The 24137-nt window shown below is 47.2% G+C and overlaps 1 protein-coding gene across 2 annotated transcripts in view; it reads right to left on the minus strand.

Annotated features, from left to right (window-relative positions):
- LOC147641463 (uncharacterized) overlaps positions 1-21342 on the minus strand; it is a 35936-nt gene extending 14594 nt beyond the window's left edge. The window contains exon 1 of one of the 2 annotated variants that reach the window (XM_086821755.1): positions 20725-21342. In XM_086821755.1, the coding sequence (XP_086677881.1) occupies positions 20725-21282 (558 nt within the window). In that variant the 5' untranslated portion in view covers positions 21283-21342. The remainder of the gene's footprint in view (positions 1-20724) is intronic. The other variant, XM_086821751.1, reaches the window with a different exon arrangement.
- Positions 21343-24137: the final 2795 nt, after the last annotated feature.

Below are 24137 nucleotides of genomic sequence, written 5' to 3' on the forward strand. Positions count from 1 at the left end.
GGGGGTTTATAAAGGTTTCCACAAAAACTAAGAGCCCCCAAAAGCTATCTTTGGCTTTTGCTTTTGTGTTTATATATATATATATATATATATATATATATATATATATATATATATATATATATATATATATATTCTAAACTCTTAAAAAAAATAAACACTTTTGAACCTTGGAGGGGGGGGTTCAAACCTTGGAGGGGAGGGGGATTCAAACCTTTTTTAAAAAAATTTAAAAAAACGAAAGCCCATTAAAAAAAAACGAGTGCTTTCCTTGTTTTTTCTGTTTTTTTCTCATCCCTCCTGGATTAGCCGGCGTGCTATCTGCTGACGTCGAGTGCTGCCGGCGCTAGCTTTCCTGCCGGCGCTTGCTCGCCTGTCGACGGCTGCTGACATCCTGCGCCTTCTCGCCATCCTGCGCGTGCGACAGCCCCATATAGGCGTGGCCACAAGTCCGTGTGGGCCTGGGCGGCCACCTGGCCTAGCCTGGCCGCTACCTGGACAGGCTTGGCAGGCCTGGCCGCCTGGCTTGGCAGGCCTGGCCGCCTGGCTACGCAGGCCTAGGCCGCCTGGCTACGCAAGCCTTAGGCGCCTGGCCGCCTGTAGCTGCCGCCTTAGCCTACACGTACAGCTCTTTACGACCAGCAGCTCCTCACGATCAACACTGCAACATGCGCCTGGCTCGCTTTCTCTCGCCTCTCTCTCTCGTTCGGGCCAAAAGCAACGTGCTTTTTCTGTTTTCTCTCTCCGTAGTTCATGCGACTGCACAAACAAATCTCTCCTCTTCTTTGCAAAGCAAACGACCCTACCATCTACCATCCCCATCAACATGGGTTTCTTTGATGAAGAAAAACACATACTATTTCTGAAAACAACAGTATGCACAGAAAAATAACACGTACCTTTCTTCGACCTCATCTTCTCTACCTACCGACTTGCTCGTTCACGAGGCATGCTCTGATACCACTGTCAAATCCCCAAGGATCTCCTCGTGATCGTTCTTGGTACGAGACTCGAATCCTGCAAACAAACAAACAACAAGGGGGTGCAGGCCTGACTCACCTCCCTACCATGACAGCCGTGGGCAAGCCCACAGTCTTGGCTGTCCCCACCGAGCCACGAGCTGAGCTAACTAGGTTGACGTATCGACCAATCTCCTCGCGACGTCCCATACCACCACGAAGCTACCCTCGCGGGCCTCGAGATTGCTGCCGGCCTCGGCTGCATAAAGCAGGTACACGTCTGCACTAGATCTAGGCTCCAAGACCATAGAGCTCTCACAAACCCCGTGAACTATGTATGTGATGATTTCAGCATAAGTATGAGGCAGAAAACCTTGATGGCCTATGATCTAGAGGGTATTCCTTAAGGGTACAGGCAGCAGAGCCTGTATGATTTGTTGGTACCATTTGACCCAGGTGGATTAGGGAAGAAGAAGGATTACAAGGGCTTATGACACTTGTTCACCTCAAGAGAAGGGGGTAACAAGGAGCTTGTATAGACTTGTAGTTCTCTCTTAGGACTGTAGAATGGGCAACAAGGGCTTGTGACACTCATCCTTCTCGACAGCTGAGGAAGGAGAGGAGCTTGCAATGACTTGATCCATTCCTGCCACTTCAAGGGCCTATGACACTCATCTATTCCAATAACCAAGGATAGAGAGGAGCTTGTAGTGACTTGAAGCTAACCCTTTGTCTCAAGGGCTTACGACACTCGACCTTTTTGATAGCTGAAGAAGGTGAGGAGCTTGTATTGACTTGAGGTCTTCCCTACAAGTTGCAAAACAGTTAGAATGCTCAAGAACTTATGAATGCCGGAAAGGTGGACACTTCTTTGTACTCTAATTGTCGGAATATCTGAAAGAAACTCTTTGAAAAACAGGGCTAAATGTATGCAATGATTATCTGAATGAATGGTTCGACATAGAGAAAGCCCAAAACATCAGAAGGATAAAAGGAATGCCAATGCAGAATGCTGTAGAATTGAGTGTATGAACATGGAGATTAAAGCTCTACTCGTTGTTCAGGAAAGCCATATATGATGGCATTATATGTACACATGGAATGCTCATTTGTAATACATGAATAAACTATGTGCCAGTTAATGGCTGCAACCAGTTAGAGTCTTTGAAAAGAAGCTCATGGTGATTTGAAGCAGTACAGGGCATCGGTGGAAGGCGAAGGCTTTACTGGAAGGCAGACATGCCCACGACTACATCATCACACATGGGCACGAGCAAAGCCTGCTTCTGGTCAACCTTCTCTTGCACATGTACGGCAGCTGTGGTGCCCTGGATGAGGTGCACTCCCTGTTTGCCAGAATGCATCAGCTGGATCTCTTCGCTTGGAATTTCGCCATCAAAGCTCATGCTATGCATGGACATCACATTGAAGCCCTCCACCTAGTAGGGCAAATGCAGCTTCAAGGATTCTTGCCTTACAAGTTCATCTTCATTAGCCTCTTCACCGCTCTTACCCACCAATCCACCGTCAAAGCAGGCATGTGGATGCATGCTTGCATGTATGGCAGTGAATTTGAAATGGATGTTGCAATGGGTACGGCTCTTATCACCATGTATGGCAATTGTGGGCAGCTAGAGTATGCTCAAAGAGAATCTAACAGCATGTCTCACCATGATTCCATCTCTTGGACTGCTATGATTGCTACATATGCTCAATGTGGGAAAGGTAGTCATGCACTTTTCCTGTTTGATCTCATGATGTTGCATGGATTGATGCCAGATCTGGTCACCTTTGTTAGTGCCCTTGATGCATGTGCTGGCCATGGATCACCAGCTAAAGGTAAGCAAATACATACCCATATCTTGAGCTGCAGTTTTGAAGGGAGCATTGTTGTCGAGACTGCTCTTGTCAACTTGTATGGAAAATGTGGCAGTCTAGTGGATGCACGTAAGATGTTCTATAAGATGCACAAGCGAAATGTGGTATCTTGGAATGCATTGATTGGATCACATTCACAAAATGGGAGGCGCCAGGATGCCCTCCAAGTCTTTGGGCAAATGCTACAAGAAGGCACATTACCTAATAAGGTCACATTTGTAAGCACTTTTGATGCATGTGCCAGTGCTGTGGCCATAGCCACAGGCAAGAAGATGCACGCTTGCATCATGGGAAGTGCCTTTGAGCAGGATATTGTCATCCAGACTGCCCTCGTTAACTTGTATGGGAAATGTGGCCGATTTTCACATGCGTGCAGAGTTTATGAAAATATGTCGGAGCGTGATGATGTGACACTCATCAGCATGATTTCGGCATGCGCCAACTGTGCAGCCCTATCTGAAGGCAAACAGCTACATAAATATATTATTTGCAATGCATCTGAATCTAACATTGTTTTAGGGACTGCCCTCATAAACATGTACAGCAAATGTTGGAGCATCAAAGATGCTCAGAGGGTGTTTGATAGGATGCCCAAGCGGAATGTAATCTCGTGGAATGCAATCATTGCAGCTTATTGTCAAAATGGATTGGGTAAACAATCACTTTCACTCTATGAGCAAATGCGCTTGGACAACATGAAGCCAACTTCAATCACCTTTCTTAGTGTACTTTCTGCATGTAGCCATGCCGGTCTGTTAAGAGAGGGTTGCCGTTGCTTTGATGCCATGAAACAAGATCATGAGATCGTGCCAAATGTTGATCATTATAACTGCATGATTGACCTCTTTGGAAGGACAGGCCGGTTGGTTGAGGCAGTGCAGTTGATTATTAATATGCCACTTGAACCCAGTGTTGTGTCATGGACCACCTTGCTGAGCGCATGCCGGAAGGAGGTGGATGTGGTGCGAGGAGAACGAGCTGCATTTCGCCTCTTCGATATGAATCCAGAGGACACTGTACCTTATGTCATGTTAGCAAACATATATGCTGCAGCTGGCAGGGGGGATGATGCTGAGAAGGTGATGGCTATGATGAGGGAAGAAGGTTTGAACGAGGATGATGTTGGCTTAACCATGCAAGATGGGCAATACTACGATGCAATGCTATCTTTTGCAGATATTCTCGACACGCATGGGGAATCTAGAAACACAGTTGTGGACTGCTCTGAGAACAATCAAACTGTATCTTATGAAAGTAAAAGCTGTGAGAATTTCAACTAGGGGGATGCCAAACCAACACTTGTGCAAGTTGCATTAGCTGGCAAAGAGAATGGAGATGGAGTTTTAACAACCCTTGAAAATAGGCTTCTTATGAGCAGGATGATCAATACAGGAAATTCAACCAGTCAGGAAAGCCTTGATGAGAATGTGGGTTCAGAGGATGAATAAGCTGAAGATAACGTGCCAAAATTTGATAAAGATGAAGGCAAATCAGTATAAATTTGAATGAAGATTAGCCTATATAGCAACTTGGTGGCACATACCGGAGGATGTGCAGGTTTAGAGGGGGTCGATGTCGTGCTGTGGCACATCCATGTAGTGAAAGAAGCTCACAGACCATCCCATATGAACTCAGATGCATGGGCATGAAGGCAGTATGATTAGTCAAGGTCATGGCCGTGGTCCTGACTAAATGAGTATTGATGGCAGTGAAAATAATGCGGGGATAGCAAATGTTAAATGAGGCCAAATGAGTCTTTTTGATGTTATGCATGGGAACAGCCCCTAAGCAAAGATATGGTGTAAAGGAGCCATAAAGAATGTGATACTTATCAATCCAAGAAAAATGGGAGAAAAATGAGGGCAGTGTGGAATTTCAAAACGGAGTAAACGTGTTTTCAGCTGAAAAAGGTGTGGAGAGGCCCAATTTGCCGGGAGGATCCAGAAATAACCAGAGTTGCAGGGGAGGCTTCGGGGGAAGCTCTTCACTCAGCGGCAGCTATGGAGGATGCAGGCCGTCATGGTAGAAGAGAAGCCATGCCAGGCCTGATTTCAGATGTCTTGGTGCCGGAGGAGGCCGATGTGTCGCTGCAGCGGATGCTCAGGTTGATGCAATCCATAGCTCGCTCTTCAAGGGATGAACCATCGCCTTCAAGAAAGATCCGAAGAGCATTATGGTGATAGTCAAGATCAATTTTACAGGCAGTATGATGGCTCTGTCCAGGCAGGGCTTCTGGATCTCAATAATTACTCAGATGGTGAGGATGAAGTCGAACATGGTGAAGCAGATCATGACTTTACACCCTCTGAGGCAGCAGAGGGGGTTGATGATGCTGGAAATAATTTGCATGTTCGCAGACATGACTCTGAAGTGCTCGAAGCTCAAAACATGCCTGTTGGTAACGTTGATGGTACTTTTTTTAAGGCAAGAAGAAGGAATTGATGACCTAGAAATAGGTCAAATGCTTCGTGAAATTGATGAAGAGCTTGAAAGTGGCAGAAATCAGCACAATGTCATTGGGGTTTCTCTAACCCGGGGGGCACGCAATAGGCCATTTTTGAGTCAACAAGTAGAATATCTTCGGGAGCTTCTAAGGTATGTTGACGTTCAGCTTGTTTCTGCAGGAGACACTTATGTTGGGAACCCAGGAGATTACTTGGATGCAGAAGGCCTCGAGGTATTCATCCAACAGCTCATTCATAATAATGATTCTAACAGGGGATCTCCGCCAGCTGCCAAGTTAGCTGTGGAAACACTTCCCTCAGTCCTCATCAAACAAGAGAATATAGATGATGGTTCTGCTTTGTGTGTTGTTTGAAAGGAAGTATGTTGCTGAGGAAGACCATGAACATCTATGTCTTTTTAGGAAGCCTGTGAAGGTGACAGGTTTCTGTGGGCCTGTTGGCTATGGTTTAAGGTGTTCATGGGATTATGAGCTCTCTTTGCTCATGGTTTTTATTGTGATGATGTTTATATAAATATGGTGCCCTTTGAAGTTCAACCACATACTCTCACAGCCAGAAGTCTCGCGCTTCCCCAGCGACACCGCCCACGTCACGACACCGTCCATACTTGGATGCCCACCCGTTAGTATATCCCTAACTCAGCTCGTCAATCAGCCTGCCTAGCTCCAAGCTTCCCCAAGCCTCGAAACTAGTCTTGCGTGCCTGTAGCACACGGTAGATACACACTGTGCACATGACAATGGTAGTGTGTAGCGTCGGTATGTGGGGGGTTGGTGATACTGGTGATCCGGCTGGTGAAAATGTCAAGTATGTATGATCTGCCCCAATAGGACAAGGTGGGATGGAAAATGAGGTGACAAGCTGTGATGCCTCCAAAGACCCCATAATGTAGTCTACCACCGTGCCTCCGGTCCGTGTATGACCCCCATGTGGGAAGCATGTCAGCCCTCCTAATCCCGGCCACTGTAGCATCCCGTTGTAAATTACGAGACGATGCCTGGTCCCAACTCTAGTAAGTGGTCCCCATAATGTCCTCTGTCTGGTCCAGTGTCCTCTGATGCCCGACTAGCCCCTATCTCCTCTGGATCCACAGGGTGGAGGATCTCCATGTCATCATAGTCATACACCTCACACTGTCTGCTTTGTGTGTGGGCATTGAAGTCACCCGTAAGAAATACTTCCCCTGGTGTAGAATAATGCATAATCTCCTCTGACAGACAAGTATATGTGAGAGCTGTAAGCTGATCCACATGTATCTGGCCTCTGGATCCTGTGCTACCACTCTCAGTCTCCCCTGTAGCTCCCGTATGAATAGAACTGCTACTCCCCCCCCGCCCCTCTCGAGGTACCCTGGCGTGTGGTCCTCCTATATGCTTACTCCCACTGGAATCCCTCTACTCGAGGTAGCCCTCTCTCTAGGCTCTGATGTGTCTCTGTCAAAAGTATGATGTCTCTCCCCACCATAACATGCTCCAGTCGTCCAGGCTACACCCACAGTGAACCATTATAGTTCCATACTGCCATGTGTATCTCTGTCAATGGCCTGGTCTGTGTCCCATAGGCCCCAAACCGCTAATCCATGGGCTGGCCATCAATGATGACCCGACCATCTCGATAGAAGGCCTTCTTGCCTTCTTTCCTCGCGTATAAGACTCATGGCATGCAAGCTCTCCTATGCTCTAGCTGCATCCTCGTGAGATGATCATCCAAGAAAATAGGAGCTCCCTCTAAGCCTCGTAGTATGACCCTCTTCCTTATGAAGGTGACCCTCTCCGTCTACCCTGCAAACTGTAGGATGAGGGCTCGCTTGCGTGTTGAGTCTTTCCCGGCTCTCCATGCTTTGGTGAAGGGGAGAGGGTCCTCTTCCCTGTAGCCTAGCTTCATGCATAGAAGCTGTCCATCTTTCTCGGGAGTGGAGTTGGGTGTCTCGGCTATACCTGTGAATGTTGAGGCGGCGGGCATGCCTCATCTTCTCCTCCACAATGGTGGTGTGAATGATTTGATGTTCTTCCCTTTGAGTCTCCTCCCTCACTTCTTTACGGATGTTCTTCTTCACCACCTCAACCCATCCTGACTGCTTGGCTTCAAGTTTTCCCTCCATGTCCTTCGTGATCTCCTTGGAGATCTCTTCTTTGATGGCCGTGAGTGTTGTCATTGATCTCCCCTTCTTCCTTCTCGGTGTTCTTGACGGCTACCAGTTCCACTTTCAATGCACTCACCTCCTCGAGTGCTATGTTCTCTTGTTCAAGGTCCGTGACCCATGCTTCGAGGGCCATGATGTGCCGGTGTAGTTTGTTCTCCACCTCATTGAGGTTGGAATCGGATGTCTTCTTGTTCTCCTCGATTAGTGCCTTCATTGCCGTCCCGAGGGCCTCAAGTTTCTCTTGGAGACTCCGGGCCATTCCTCGAGATTACTCTGCAGCCCTTCCCACAGGCAGGGAGGAGAGAGAGAGAGAGAGAGAGAGAGAGAGAGAGAGAGAGTTATGTTGCTGCCTTGGGGGCCTGAGGAAGGGTGGGTGGGAAAAGGGAGGCACAGGTCAATGTGTTTCGTACGAGCCAAGAAAACAGGGTTCTTGGCATTGCAACTCTGATTGTCACACCAAAGAAGAGTAGATCTGGTAGGAGGAAAGCTCTGCAACCAAATCGCCTCACATGCAACATAACAAACTGCACGATACTCCGCCTCTGTAGAGGAAAACGCCACAGTAGGCTGCTTTTTATTGCTCCATGAAATGGCTCCTGACCCAAGTTAAAAAAGACAACCATTAGTCCAACGCTAAGTATCTGGATCTCTAGCCCAATCTGAATCAGACCATCCAAGAAGAGTGTGTCACTAGTTGGGCATTCTCTATGCTTCAGGACCTATGGATGGACTTCATTGTGTGGACCTGACACTTCATGGCAGGGGACTTATGTCTACGCCAATGGTCATGTGGAGTGGCACTTCATGGTAGGGGATTGATGTCTACACCAGGGGCCAATAGGCTGGACATGAGAGGCTAGGGATTTTGGTCACGCCCATGTCGAGATTACGGTATTCCGGTTGGCCTGGGGATGTAATATCTACGCCCGGAATGACCGTTTCTCACAAGCTAAATGAAAGGGAGATTGTCCAATACATTCGTATGCATGGCATGCTTGGATGTACGAAAGTGTTTTTGTGTGCACTGTTTTATTGCTTGTAAGATCTGTATGTGTAGTTTACGGGCAGGGGACGTCTGCCCGTGAACTGTGCGTGTGAATCTGTATTCTGACCTAGCTTGTGGGACCGTAGACACCTCTAAACTCTATGTTTCTTCACTAAATTTGTTGTTTTGCAGGTCCACACCTCATTTAAGTGTGGGCGGACAAGTTACAAGTGACTTTCGTTCATACTTCATTAAAGTATGGGCGGACAGCTTATAAGTGGGTTTGGGCGCTTGGCCAAGACTTGGCCACTCTTCCACTCTTGGGAGAGTTATGGACACTTGGGAAGTGGCCCAATGGAAATCTTTTGCCAGAATTGGACCAAGGCTTAAGCAGGAGGATGCATACTCTCACCCGCCGTAAGCGGCGAGCTTATGAGGAGGCTCAGTACTGGGACACATCACATGCTCATGAGCAGAGATGCTGCTGCTGCTTGGAGGAGACTCAGAGAGCCCCGTCCTCCCACACCTATTGCCGATCCTCAGACCTGGCAGACATATGCAGAGAGACTTTATGATGTGCCTGCACAGCCCCCTATACCACAGCCCACAGAGCCATGCTCCACAGTCTCCACCTTCTTCACCCCACCTATGGTTAGGAGGGCCATATGCCGACTCCAACATGGACGGGCGACAGATCATACCGGACTACAAGGAGAGCATCTCATCTATGCTATTGATACATTGGCACCATTTCTTGCTCATCTCTTCAACAGAGCTCTGTCAAAGGGGTTTCCGACTGAGTGGACGATGCACACTATTGTGCCGATCCATAAAGCGGGAGATGTACTAGACCCCGGGAACTACAGGACCATCATGATTGGCCATATATTGGCCAAACTATACGGGGCAGTTTTGGAGGCAGAGCTGAGCACTCATGCAGAGGTTGGGGGATTGAGAGCAGCAGGCCAGGCAGGCTTCCGTCGAGCCTTCCCAACCATCGACCACATTTTTACATTGAGGTGTCTGATTGATCAGGCCAAGGCACGGAGGCAACGGCTCTATTGTTGCTTTGTGGATTTCCGCAAGGCATTTGATACTGTGCCCAGAGAGCGCCTCTTTCGGCGACTACAGACACTAGGCATACCTTCAGACATGATGTGGGGCATATACAGGCTATATGAGCAGGTCTTTGGGAGAGTCCGATGCCCAGGAGGCTTGTCCGACACAGTTGCTAGCACCATTGGGGGTGCCCGCTCTCCCCCACGCTCTTTGGGCTCTGTATTGATGAGGTGGTCGATTACATCACACAGGGAGGAGGCTCTGGGGTTGAGCTATCAAGTATTACTGTCCATGTTATGCTTTATGCTGATGACATCTTCTTGGTATCCGACACGCAGGTTGGGCTTCAAAGACACCTTGTGGCTCTTGATGACTTCTGCGCACAGCAGGGGCTCACAGTGAACCTTGGGAAAACCAAGGTTATAATCTTCCACACTTCACCCGCAATCACGAGCCACACTACTTTCACATTAGCAAGAGGGCGGGTCGAGGTGGTGAGCTCTTATGTTTACCTTGGCATCACATTTACTAGCTCAGCTGGACGCTTCTCCATGGCTCCGGCAGTCCGAGACAGAGTGACCCGGGGGTATGCAGCTCTTGCTGGCCTTGAGCGTCAATGTCATCAGGCACATTTTCAGGAACCCCGCACGAAGGGGTGGCTCTTTGATACATTAGTGACACCAGCCTTGATGTATGCAGCAGCGGTTTGGGCACCAGGGCTTGCAGCCTCCACATGGGTACAGCTGGAGAGACCACAGATCTTGATGCTCTCGAGGATGATACGCAGCAAACCATCCGTCCCGCACGACATTGTTCGAGCTGAGTTTGCTGCACCACCTATGGTGGTGGAGGCATTGTTCCAGACGATCTCCTTTATATACAGGATGAGGGAGATGCCCATGGAGAGATTATCCCGCCGAGCTTTTGAGGCATCCAGACAGCTGGCCGAGGCTGGACACACTGGATCTTGGTATGCACAGATGCTACAGTGGTTCTCACATCATGGTATAGACATTGAGTGGTTGCCACCTTTTCAGTATGATCAGTCTGCTCCACGGGGTTACCTCTCTCTCAATGAGAGGAACAGAGTGATGAGACAGGACATATGGCAGCACTACATACAGGAGACATGGACAGCACCAGAGAGCCCACTACCACCGAAGATGCTGTATTACAGAGACCACTTTATGAGCATCTCAGGGGATGGGTTTATACATCGACCGCGGTACATGGATGTATACATGCCACACAGCTCTCGCGTTGCTATTGGACAGCTACGAGTCTCATCACATCAGCTACAGATAGAGGCTGGGAGAGCGGCACGGGTTCCTAGAGCTGAGCGGATATGCAGATTGTGCCGCGAGGAGGTGGAGACTGAGGATCACTTTGTATGTAGATGTAGAACCCACCAGGGGGTCAGAGATAGATATGCAGGATTGTTTGAGGAGCACTCTTCACTACATCAGTTGATGGAGGCCTCGGACCAGCGACAGCTTGGCAGACTACTACTAGAGCTTCATAGTTCTCGAGAGAGACTCCTCCAGACACCCGCTCCCACTAGGGGTGGGAGACAGTCCCAGCTCACAGATTTCTTCCAGAGAGCTATGCCAGTGCCAGCTGATGTACCACGTGGGGTGACCGCACAGAGAGCAGAGGAATTGAGAGCCAGGAGGAGACCTAGACAGACTGGACATAGAGCACCCCGACTCCATCACCGAGAGATAGCAGCTATCCGAATGAGACACCAGATGGAGACACGGGAGAGGCTAGCTCGCTTTCATTCAAACTCAGGGTACATGTTCATGCCATTCACAGCCTCAGCATCGGCGATGTATGATATCTTATATCCCTCTTATGGCACTGGATGGAGTTAGACATAGATCTACATAGCATGCTTGTACTACCCCTTCAGCATATAGAGATGCATCTTGCCTTAGCACTCCATCCACATCCCCACCCCCCTTATATTGTTTGTATATGGGCTCCACTGATCCATGATGATTCACAGTTGTATCCAAACACATGCACACTTTTTCTTTTGTTTCTTTTCTTCCGATGACCGGAAGAACACAGTTGTATTATTTTTTGTCTCATAGGCCGACTTTGGCCTCTCGTAGACGTTAATATATCTTTCTTTCTTTCTTTCTCTCTCTCTCTCTCTCTCTTTGCTTCACTATTCGCCTCTCTCCCGCCTCTCTTGCTACCGTCCTGCCTCTCTCTCTCTCTCTCTCTCTCTCTCTTCGCTTCACTGTTCGCCTCTCTCCCGCCCTCTCTCTCTTCGCTTCTCTCTCTGCGCCTTCTCTGCTGTTCGCTTCGCCCCTCTCTCTCTCTCTCTCTCTCTCTCTCTCTCTCTCTCTCTCTCTCTCTCTCTCTCTCTCTTCATTTCACCGTTCGCCTCTCTCCCGCCCCCTCTCTCTTCGCTTCTCTCTATGCGCGTTCTCTGCTATTTTGCTCCTAGTACATCAGTGTATGCATCACCTAGCGGGCAGTCTCCCTTTTCTATTTTGGATGATGACATTTGGGAGTTCTCCAGGGATGGTGACATCATTCTCCTGGGGGACTTCAATGCCAGGACCGCCCATAACCAGACAGTATTTTATGATACCTCAGAGGAGATGTTGAGGGAGCTTGATGTTAGGGATATGGGCCTATCTAGACTCTCATAGGATGAGGAACATACAGTGTATGGACGGTATTTGATAGACATGGGGACTGCACATGGATTGGTGTCACGACCCTGTGTTTTTCTCTGGACAAGATGCAGGTGTGCACAGGGACATGGTGGACAGTGTGAATGGCATCAGGTGGGAGTGAAGATGGAGGCCCATGTGTGGATAACCCCATGTGTGAAAGGGGGCAAAGGAATTTTAACTTAAAAGGTTTTAAAAACCTTTAAAGTAATTTTTAATGCCATTTATGAAGAAAACGTGGCCCATAAGCTATTTTGGGGCCACGTGTGCTTTTTGGGAAAGAGGAGGGGCTGGCAGGCAAGTAGGCGCCTAACTCTTGAGGAAACGTGTGCTTTTTGGAAGAGGTGGGCTGCAAGGAAGCATGGGGATGAACAGCACGTTGGCTTTTCTCTCTCTCTTGCTAAGAGTCGACTGCAGCATGCACATGTGTTTTTCTCTTGGAAAGGGTGGGCGGCTGGACTGCAGCTTCACGCAGGAGATTTAGTTCATGGGAAAGCTGGCGACTGGTTGGGCTGCACGCTGAAGCTTTTCCCTCTTTGCCACAGGCTTGTGTACTGGTCGGGCAGCACTCAGTTTCTCTCTCTTTTGATTTAGGAAGGCTGGCGGGCTGGGCTATTAAGGCACAGAAGCTACAGGCGCAGACTGAACCTCTCTTTCTCTCGTGGCTTTTGGAAGGAGGTTGTCTGGCTGCTGCGCAACAGTACACACAGGCGCCTATTGAATCCCTCTTTCCCCTTTGCTTTTGGCATGAAGTTGGCTGGCTGCGCTGCTGTCCATACAGGCAGAGTTGGACACAAAGGCGTGGACTGCAGGACAAGAAGGCAGGACACAACAGGGCTTTTCCTCGTGTCTTTCCCTCTCTTTTGGAAAGCGACATAAAGACTGTAAGTCTCTCTTTCTTTGTGAGCAAGTGGGACTCTTTCGGAGTCTCTCTTTTCACCGACTCAAGACTCTTTCAGAGTGGTTCTCTCTAGCCCTTTGTGAGAGGAAGGGTTTGACAGTTCAGAGGGTGGAAACAGGACAGTTTATGGGCTGTTTTTGTTTGGCTGCAAATTCAGCTATGTGCTTGGGGTTTTGGCTGCAAGTACAGGTCACTTGAATATGTTTCTTGGCATGGGAGTGATGCAAGCTCGCATGGCTGCGTGCTCATGGAGCAGATTGTTTTCTTCCTGCTAGAAAGGAACAGTGGGACCTACAGTTATGAGTATCTCTATGTTGCCAGATGTTTCATGAGGGAACAGGTAACTAGATGCATGGGAAACAGGACATAAGTTTCAAAGGGAAACAGGCCTAAGGGTTTCTTGTGGAAACAGGTCGTAGGTTTCTCGACGAGGAAACATGTTTTTGGGTTTCTCCAAGAGATAGGTCACATGCAGGCAGAAGGTACAGGAATGGACACGTTTGGTACAGCCTTGCTACTGATAAGACAGGGGACAGGGAATCCATGACAGAGATGGATAGTACCCTTGGATGGTAGAGAGGGTTTGTACAGGTGTGTCAACTGTATTGTATGCTGTGCTGTGATGCGAGTTCTCTTTTGAGAGAGTTTGGGAGTCTGTGTTGTGATACAGGAGCACTGGATGTGTCAGGGTGTGATGCTGTTCATAGTGTGAGAGGCTATGGATGGTTGTGGCAGCCTTGATCATGGGAGAAAGCTTCTGTATGCAGACTCAATGTGTGAGAGTCTTTTGATATGAACAATGACTGGACTTGTTTGTGGATGCCGTGTGGACTAGAAGCCAGATGCAGGTTCTTTGCAGGCTTCAGGGGTTCTACTGTGACGGCTGAGTTACCAGCCTTATATTGTAATTAAAGCTCTTATAATCAATTAAAGAAATACCGCAAGGGGCGCCACTGTGATTTGGGGCCAATCGGTGTCCGTGTACTATTTGCAGGAGCACTCTAGCTCCCCCTGTTTGTTTTCCTTTTCTAGGTCCTCAATGGTGTTGAAGTGTTTTATGTGCAAATGTTTGTTCCACCGCCCTTTGGTTTCTGAAGGCCGGTTTACAATTGGCCATCCTGAATCGCCTACAGAGATTCCCGACATCAGGCGGTTTCACTTGCTTTCCACCTAGGCATGGTGCTAGTACAGTGGACTATGTTATGGCTCAGCCCAGTCTCATTCCCTCTTTTCAGGATTTTATGGTAGGCACTAGGCCGGTTGGAATAGCAATGGATCATGCTATCTTGTCCTTCACTCTCACATTTCAGTTCAGCACCGCTCCATTGGGACACTCGTTATACCTTTACGAGGGAGACTGACACCGTGTAGACGGATGAGATATACAGACGCTTATGTGCCGAGGAGCCGGGACGGCCATTAGATGAGCTCACTCAAATATTGATAGATACGCTTCATGCTGCAGCATTAGAGGCATATCCCCATAGTCAGCCTACACGGAGACGATCTGGGAACATGCCCCAGAACAGTTGGTATGATGAGGAGTGCAGAGAGATGAGGATCAGATTACAGAGAGAGGTGCTCATGGGTGTTACCACTCACAGACAGTCATGGATTACCTTCCGGCACCTAGTGCGACGGAAGAAGAGGGTTTATCTTGCTCAGTTAGAGAGGGATTTGTATCAGTTATTTATGAGTCAGGACTCAGGCGAGGCATGGAGACTATTCCATGAGCATTCACCATCACCAGCCATTACCTCCACAGAGATTTGGGGTGAGTATGCAGCATCCCTGTACACAGCAGCAGGACAGCCGCCCCTGCCAGACCCATCAGAGCCATGCCCAGAGACGTGCTTTCTTTACTGCTGAGATGGTAAGGAAAGCTATTGACAGGATGAGGATTGGGAGAGCATATGATCATGATGGTTTAGTAGCAGAGCACTTTATTCATGCCAGAGATATGCTTGCAGAGCTTATTGCTATGATGTTTAACCGAGCCATGTGTGAGGGTTTTCCTGAGACTTGGAATATGTCCACGAGTGCCTATCTTCAAGTCAGGGGATCCCATGCTTCCTGGGAATTATCGTACCATCATGATTGGTCACACATTGGCTAGATTATATGCATCTATTCTTGAGCAGGAGTTGAGTAGATGGGCAGAGAGAGAGGGCATACGTGCATCAGGGCAGGCAGGGTTCAGGAGAGGTTTCTCCACTCTTGACCATATCTTGACACTCAGAGCTATTATTGAGGAGGGCAGATTATAAGGCAGGAGGATTTATTGTTGCTTTGTGGATTTCCGCAAAGCTTTTGACACAGTACCGAGAGCCAGACTGATGCACAGACTACAGAAGATGGGAGTGCCCACAGAGCTGATTTGGGGAATCATGGCTTTATACAGGGCAGTTGTGGGGCAAGTACGTACTACTCAGGGTATATCTGAGATGGTTCACTCCACTATTGGGGTGAAACAGGGCTGCCCCCTTTCTCCCACCTTATTTGGGATGTACGTGGATGAGGTTTCAGACTATGTAGAGTGGGAGGGTGACAGAGGAGCACAGCTAGCAGGGACATGGATTCCGCTGTTATTGTATGCTCATGATATTGTGCTGATCTCAGATTCTCCAGAGGGGATGCAGCGTCATTTGGATGCATTGCACACATTTGCACAGGACAGTGGATTGTCTGTTAACCTTGGTAAAACCAAGGTGATGGTGTTTAACACCACAGCACAGTGGGTTAGGAGGTCAGTACCCACCTTTACATATGGTCAGGAGACAGTGGAGTATACAGATGCATATACTTACCTTGGTGTTGTTTTCAGTGGCCCACTATTTTCCTTGAGGAGAGCAGCGGAGACCAGATTGACCAGAGCTTATGCAGCATTGGGGAGACTAGAGAGGATGTGTTCGCAGGTTCAGTTTCAAGAACCTCGAACAAAGCTCTGGCTCTTTGACACTTTGGTCACTTCAGCCATGCTGTATGGAGTGGAGATATGGGGACCCTCAGTGGATCACCACAGCCGAGCTGGTAGCACTGATGGATGGAGACATATGGAGAGGCCCTTGGTTTCTATGATTTCCCGGATGATTAGGGCCAAGGCCTCCGTACCACATGATATTATCCGTGCAGAGATGGCTGCCCCCCCATTGGTAGTACAGGCACTCACTCGATCAGTCTCCTTTATACATAGCACTTGGGCTCTCCCTAGAGACAAATATGCTCGCTTAGCCCTGGAGTCTTCACGACAGTTGGCATCACAGGGAGACGGATCATGTTGGTATGCACAGATGACAAGCTTGGTTCCAGTTGCATGGCTTTAGTATGGAAAGGCTACCTCCATTTCAGTACTCCCTGGATGCACCCTCCCTCTCTCTCACACGGGCAGAGATTACCAGACTTATCAAGCAGGACTTGATTCAGCTGGACACTAGGAGGACATGGATACAGCCGACATAGGAGCTTGGTACGAAGATGGCTTTCTATAGAGATCATCTTCTCCAGCTCACGCAGGATGGGTTTGTGATTAGACCCAGCTACATGGATACTCATCTTTCTCATGGGGTACGGTGTGCTATTGGTCAGATGCGCACATCCTCACACCAGCTAGAGATTGAGACTGGCAAATTCAGAGGAGTACCAGCTGAGGCCAGGATTTGTCAGCTGTGCCAGAGGGAGCCAGAGACAGAGTTACATTACATATGTCACTGTCCAGTATATTATGAGATACGAGGCCGTTTTCACTGCCTGTTTAGAGAGGGTTTCGGACCACTTTCTAGAGTCATGAGATACCAGGATTAGAGATGCCTCGGATTATACTTGCTGGAGCTTCGTAGACATAGAGAGGGTCTCTTGAGAGGGAGGGGATCAGAGAGGGAGAGACACCTACAAAGGCAAATTACAGACTTCTTTCGACCAGAGATTGAGCAGTCCGGCCAGCAGGCATTGCAGCTAGCCCCAGAGTATAGCCGCACTAGTACACTGATAGATCGGGCTATAGAGCTGGGGCGATCCAGGCGCCCCAAGATGAGAGGCCCATCTCGACACCGGCGGAGACCACAACAGAGGATCAGGACCATACTAGCACGGCATGGGAGACGTCCAGTCAGAGTACTCACCATGGAGGACATTGAGGATATCTGCCATCGACCGATGAGAGACATCTTTGGGTGATGTGTATGATGCTTACCTTTGTTGCTGGAGTTTTCCTCCCAGATGTTATCCATTAGGAGCTCCTAGTACCGTACTTTTCCTCATAGTTATTTTAGTTTCAGTTAGTTGTTTTTAGCTTTTCTTACACAGACATTGTATCAGATCCACCAATTGTTGTAACCTTTTTGGTCTCATAGGTCATTTTGGCCTTTTGAAGACGTTAATATATCATTTCATTTCGTTCATCTCTCTCTCTCTCTCTCTCTCTCTCTCTCTCTCTCTCTCTCTCTCTCTCTCTCTCTCTCTCTACTGTCCGGTAGCCGATTCAGTATCACTATGTTCGTGAACGGGTTCTTGCTGGAGATTTGTGTTTGGAGTATTGTCCTTCAGCAGAGAACACAACAGATTTGTTTACCAAGCTGGTTTCTCAGGCTTCCTTAGCTCCTCCATCTTCGGCTTCTCGGAGTTTGTTCAGCATCTGGTGCTGAGAGGGGGTGTTAGCATATTCTACCCATGTATTGTGTCCACATTTGATCCCTTTTATGGCCCTTGGTTGTGGGCTGGCCACCCCTATTTTTCCCCATTTTCTCAAAGCGGGTGATGCTCTTCCAGTCAGCTCCTGTTTGTCCAGTCAGCCAGTTATTTTGTTCCAATCGGCCAGTCCTCATGACCTATATATAGGTGGGCTAGCCTCTTCACAATTCAGTAGTTTGGTCATCTTTTGTATCCCTCACTTATGAGACTTTTATGTCTCTTGCTCAGGATTGCTTTCATTGCAATATATTCACCTTAGTTGCTTCATATCTCTCTCTCTCTCTCTCTCTCTCTCTCTCTCTCTCTCTCTCTCTCTCTCTTGCACATCTCAGATCAACACACTCTAGTGCTTATCTGGCTTCCGCTCTGTGCACTCTTTCACTCAGGACTGCCTACAAGATTTTGTCCAAGGCCATCAACCAGAGACTTCAGCCCTTCCTCCCCGACTTGATTCATGATACTTACACAAGTTTTGTTCAAGATCGGAGCAATCTAGACAACATCTTCACTTTCTGGGAGGCGACAGCTTCGGCCGGGATGCGCCAGCAGGATCTCATTGTGCTCCTACTAGACTTTGAGAAAGCCTATGATAAAAAGGATTGGGGCTTTTTGGAGGGGACGATGCGCCGGATGGGATTTCTGAAGGAGTGGATCCGTGGTGTTTCCAGAATTTACTCAGCCACTCAGACAAAGGTGACAGATTTCCCCTTTCTCGCTCAGTCCAGTTGGACTGCCCTTTGGCACCATATCTCTTTCTATTTGTTGCCCATACCATGAGCCCAGGACCCAGGTGCTCCTCATAAAGGGAGCCTTACAAAATAGAGCACATATGTCACCCACAGTAACAACACAAGGGTGGAGCATTGAGCAAATGCTTTTCCAACACAATCATTGCATTATTCATGATTATTCATTTTATTAATGCATATACGTTAAATTAGGCTGGAAGTCTTGGCAAGGTCACGCAGCAGCAGCAACACGCACACCACCCCAGGGCACTGAGCAACGTCGATGGCTGGGCTCCCATCTCCCAGTCGTTGCACCCCCCAAAAACCCAGCCAGAGGAGATATCTATGACAAGGTGCCACCACACCCTATATATGGCTCTTCAACTTCCCATGCTCTCGCATATGGGATAATCCACCACAACTTACAGACATGCGATAACCCGAGAGTAGCTATGCGAGTTGCCACCTCCAACACCCTCGTTCAATTCGAGCACCTCGATCAACAGAGGTTAGGACCACACAAGTCGAGCTCTGATACCATGTCAAAATCGCGCAACAGCAGCACGCACACCACCCCAAGGCATTGAGTAACGTCGATGGTTGGGCTCCCATCTCCTAGCCGTTGCTCTCCCCAAAAAAAAAACCGGAGGAGATATCTATGACAAGGTGCCACCACACCCTATATATAGCTCTTCAACTTCCCATGCTCTCGCATATGTGATAATCCACCACAACTTCCAGTCATGCGATAACCCAAGAGTAGCTATGCAAATTGCCACCTCCAACAATTCTACCTCTTCTCTTTGTGCATGTTTTACATTTAAACGTTGATATACCAAAAATTTGCCTTTTTTCCTTGTACCATGCTAAAACATGCATTTTTAACCCCTTCATTGCATGGACAAGGACGTTCAAAATACGTTTAGAAAAATATGTAACGTACAAAATCTTATGGAAATGGAGTTTCTACAAGGCGTTTCAAAAACGCCACACAACACTGCATAGGTATATTTGCTTGCATTGCTGTTGATGCAAAGTGAAATACAATAGTCATTGCCAGGCCTACGACTGCAACTCTACACTATTTGCTTGTATTACTGTTGATGCAAAGTGAAAAGCACGATACTGCTTGTGGACTGAAGTGCACAAGAACTCCTAGCTAAAGACCTACGTTTTCCATCTGCTAAATTGCACATGAGTCCTACGTTCTCTCATGCTGCTACCCAACGCACCTGCTGAAGGCTGCCTCTACAAGAAGATATGCTGTGTTTACTTGCTTGCACAAGCTGCCCTTGTAAATTAGCAACTAGTTGTGCTCAAGCATTTGGAGTCGACTATTGTGTGTGACCATTAGCCCATAATCCTTTTCTCCCATTGCAAAAGGTATCCTATTTGCTCGCGTTAGTGCGTGAGACTTGGGTTTTGCACCTCGCCTTGACAAGTGGACCTACCACTCACACCGGACTCAAATTCCGATGTCCACCAATTGCTTTTCATCATACAATTGGGTTATTCAATGAACAAACTGCGTAGGATTATAGGAAAGACTTCCATCAAACTCAAAGGGTGATAATCTACTCTACAACAAATGAAATATTATCTTGGTGTTAGAAGAGGATCATATATATACCTACATGAATCCAGAAACATGCCCAAATTCACCTTTTAGGAACATGCATGTTATATACTCATGGTAGTCAACCCACAAGACTATATAACTATCAACTCCATTATGCATAGTATGGACTAGATACTACGACATCCCCACTAATGTCATCATTGCCCAATAGTGGGTGTAGAACTCTATATCAAGATATGCTCTCACACGCACTCCACACACACAGACACACACACATAAGAGCATATATTCACACTAAGGCCTTCGTACTGAGTTTCTATCAAACCTCCGGAGATGCAAGGCAGACTCAACCATAATGAAGCCAAGCACTAAGGGAAGTAGCAAATAGAAGAATTAGACTCGTCAGCCCCAGCACCTTTGGGCTACCCAAGACTCAAGCCAACCACTAAGGGAAGAAGCAAATAGAAAGAATTAGACTCATCAGCCCCAGCACCTTTGGGCTACCCAAGCCAAACCCTCTGCAACACTTTTCTTCATCGGTGTGGCTGTCATATAACTTGCCACTATCATGCTTGCACCCTTCTTGATGTGTGGATGTGAAAATCACATTGCGTCTCTCATTATTAAAAAAAAATTTAAAGACAAGAATACCTTAAATGCTGCTTTTAATCTCCTCTCTGGATGGCGATCAGGGGGGAGGTCGCTGGCCAAGGTCATCTGAGCGAGGGCAGTGTCAACGGAGCGGGCATCCACGATGTTATCCTCACGATTGGTATTCTCCACAGCAATAAGCCTCTCGTACTCCTCTGTGTCGGCCATCCTGCGGTCCCTTTTCTTGGCGGCTTCAGCATCAGCCTGGAGCTTGACCTGATCTTGCTCTTTCTGGCGGGCGAGCTCAACAGCGGTGACTTTGGGCGTGGGCAGGGCGACCCTGCCCTGCTTTTTGTCTACTCTTTTGCCGTATTTCTCCAGCTCTTTCTCCTCCTGTTCCGCAAGCCTCTTGGCCTCCGCCTTCTTGGCAAGCATCTCCGCCCGCCTGATCGCGTCGTCGTCCTTCTTCTTGGCTGCCCTCGACTTGGCCCCCTCCGCATCCTTCCAAAAGGTATCCTCCTTGTCTTTGGCTTCCTTGTCCTTCTTCTCTGCGTCCGTGGCCGCTTTCCGAGCGCGCGCCTCCTCGGCCTTGCTGTTGATTCCCATCTTCTTCGGCATTGCGACGACGACGATGATGCGCTCGATCACGCAATGCAACGAAGATCATAGACGATATTCGATGTATGAGAGTGCCTTCGACTGCCTATATATATTAATTAATTAGTTGAGGCAAGGGCAACCTTAGGCCTTTTTTACCAATAATATTTATTTATATTAACTTTTCAAAATCTGGCATACATCACCCCCAAAGACTCAACTCTCTACTCTTTTTTAACCTCATTCAAGGTTTTACAAAGAAATTCCCATCTTTCATACTCACACAAGAAACAAGACTGATCCCACGAGATCTAATACCCCAAGAATAAGCAAGCCTCCATCATGGCCTCACTAGTGCAGCCCTAGGGGAGACTGTTTTTCTAACATACCCCCATGCTTTGTCCAAACATTGACAGTAGGTCTAGTGCCAACCAGGTTCTCAATAAAGGCAACAAGTGTGTGATCCGTCTGTTTTTCCTTGTTGTACCATCTCTGAGTTTTAGGACCAAATCTTGGAGGCTATTCTTCTCCATCCAACTCCTCACCTGCAGCCAACAATCCATCATTAGGGAGAGAACCCTAGTATGCATGAAGCTCAGCCAAACTCAAGGAAACAATCAAGGCATATTCCTTTGTACGTTCTGAATCAACAAATCCAATTCCAGAGATCTAATTTTATTTACATTACATACAGACCAACACATGCATATACATTTATACATCAACCTAGTATCCTGCAATCCTATACATGTAGCCCTCAAAAACATAATTTCATTTCTACTAGTCCAGATTTCCCATAAGATGCAAGATCTGATAATGTTAAATACCAACCCACTAAGCTCATCATTACTGTCCACTTCCCAAGTAACCAGTCCTCCCAAAAGGTTTGCATATTCAAACCCCTCTCTATTCACTTAGTCATTTTGCACCAGGTGCTCCTTAAGGCTGGACATTCCCAAAGCACATGCTTGCCACTTTCTATTGAAGACATGCATCTAGGGCAAATGCATGTTCCTTTTTTGCAGCTTGTAACCAATAGGTAATGCCCACATGCTAACCTTCCACAAAAAAACTTGAAATTTCCTAGGGACCTGGCAATTCCAGATCAAGTGCCATCTCTTTTTCCGGCTAGAGGCACTCCACTTTACATTCCATATTTTGTTGCAATACAAAACATTGGTATCCCCTTTTCTCATAATGCATAAATATCCCTAGTTTTTCCCTCCTTCAGTTTGACACCATTAGTCCAAGTCAAGTCCTTGATCTAGACTGAAGTATCAGTAGTTGTGGAGCATAATTCACTATGTAACATCTCCATCACCTCAGTCATCAAGTCTCTCTCTCTCCTGGTTAACTGAAACTCCTCAGATTAGAGGTTCACCTCTGTCCACCCAGCCAAATCCCTGTCCCAACAGTCAGCCAGATATCTAATACCTTTGTTGCTGAGAATCTTTCCCACATCAGTATCAAGTGAAGCTAAGGGGGATTAAACTTACGACTCCACCATCACCCCAAGGACAGCATGGAGTTCCCAGTTACCCTCCCCCCATCATCCCAAGCCATGAAACCTAAATTATCTTTCCAGTAATTACATAGCATTTTGCAAAAATCTGAACATGTGACTTTCAGAGGAGCATATGAAACGATTTGTCTTTCCGGTTTAAGTTCCCCCATCTACCCTTGGCTAGCACATCAGCCATTTCCACCAACTCCCTTATCATTAAGGCCCAAGTAGTATTTTGAGATAGCATCAGAGTTCTTCTCACAACACAATGAGTGGGCAAATGAATGATACCAATGCCCCTTTCCCTTTTAGGCACTGACACCTTCTCCCAGGCCAACCAGGCAGGAACTCTTTTCTTACCATTGGCATTTCTCCACAAAAAGTCTCTGATAGGGCCTATGATTTCCTTCCAACGACAATTCCCAAATTTTAACACAGGACTTAGAAACATGATAGAAGCATTCAACATAGAGTTGCAGATATCAATTCTGTTATGGAAGGGAACTTTCAAACCTTCCCACTTTTTCAATTTCTCCACAAATCTATTAATGGTCCACATTACCAGTTGTTTATTAATAAGTCCAACCCCAAAAGGAACCACAAGCAATTTGACAATATGACCCTTTTGCACCACCTCACATCCCCACCTTTGAAGATCAAAATCATTGTCTTCAGTCAGGCTTATGATCCTAGACTTCAGAATGTTACATTTAGAACCTGAGGCATTGGCATACTCATGTACAAGTTCTAGGGCCCATCTCACATTGTTGTTCTCAACCTTTAAGAATAACAGAGAGTCATCAGCAAAAGAATTACCAGTTGCTCACTGTGCTTGAGTTTTAAACTTGTAATCTTCCCTTCACTGCATGCTAGCTCTAATGACAAAATTAAAGGGTGAGAGGCAATAGCAAAAAGCAGGGGGGCTAATGAGAAACCTTGCCTAACTGACCTATTGATCTCAAATCCCCCGACAACTCTTCCATTAAGAAGCACTTTAGAATATCCACCCAAGGAGAGAGTAAAAATGCATGTAGCCATTTTAACTCCAAATCCCATTTTTTCCATCACCCTGGCAATGAATGACCATTGTATCCTATCATAATCTTTCTCTAAGTCCAATTGTATCATAATACATTTCTGCTAAGTTTTAATGGCCACATCTCTACCCAGTAGAGCAGCAAAAATATTATCATAAATAGACTTGCCTTTGATAAAGCCATGTTGTTTTTTTGAGATAACCTCTTGCAACATAGGAGTGATTATGAGGGAAATCGCCTTAGCTAGAATTTTGTACATCACATTTAATAAAGCAATAGGCCTTGAATGCCCAAACCTACTACAAACAGTCTGTTTAGGGATGAGTTTCACAAGT

Source organism: Cibotium barometz, chromosome 2 (assembly GCF_041138505.1).
Source record: "Cibotium barometz isolate CiBa-2024 chromosome 2, ASM4113850v1, whole genome shotgun sequence".
NCBI lineage: Eukaryota > Viridiplantae > Streptophyta > Polypodiopsida > Cyatheales > Cibotiaceae > Cibotium > Cibotium barometz.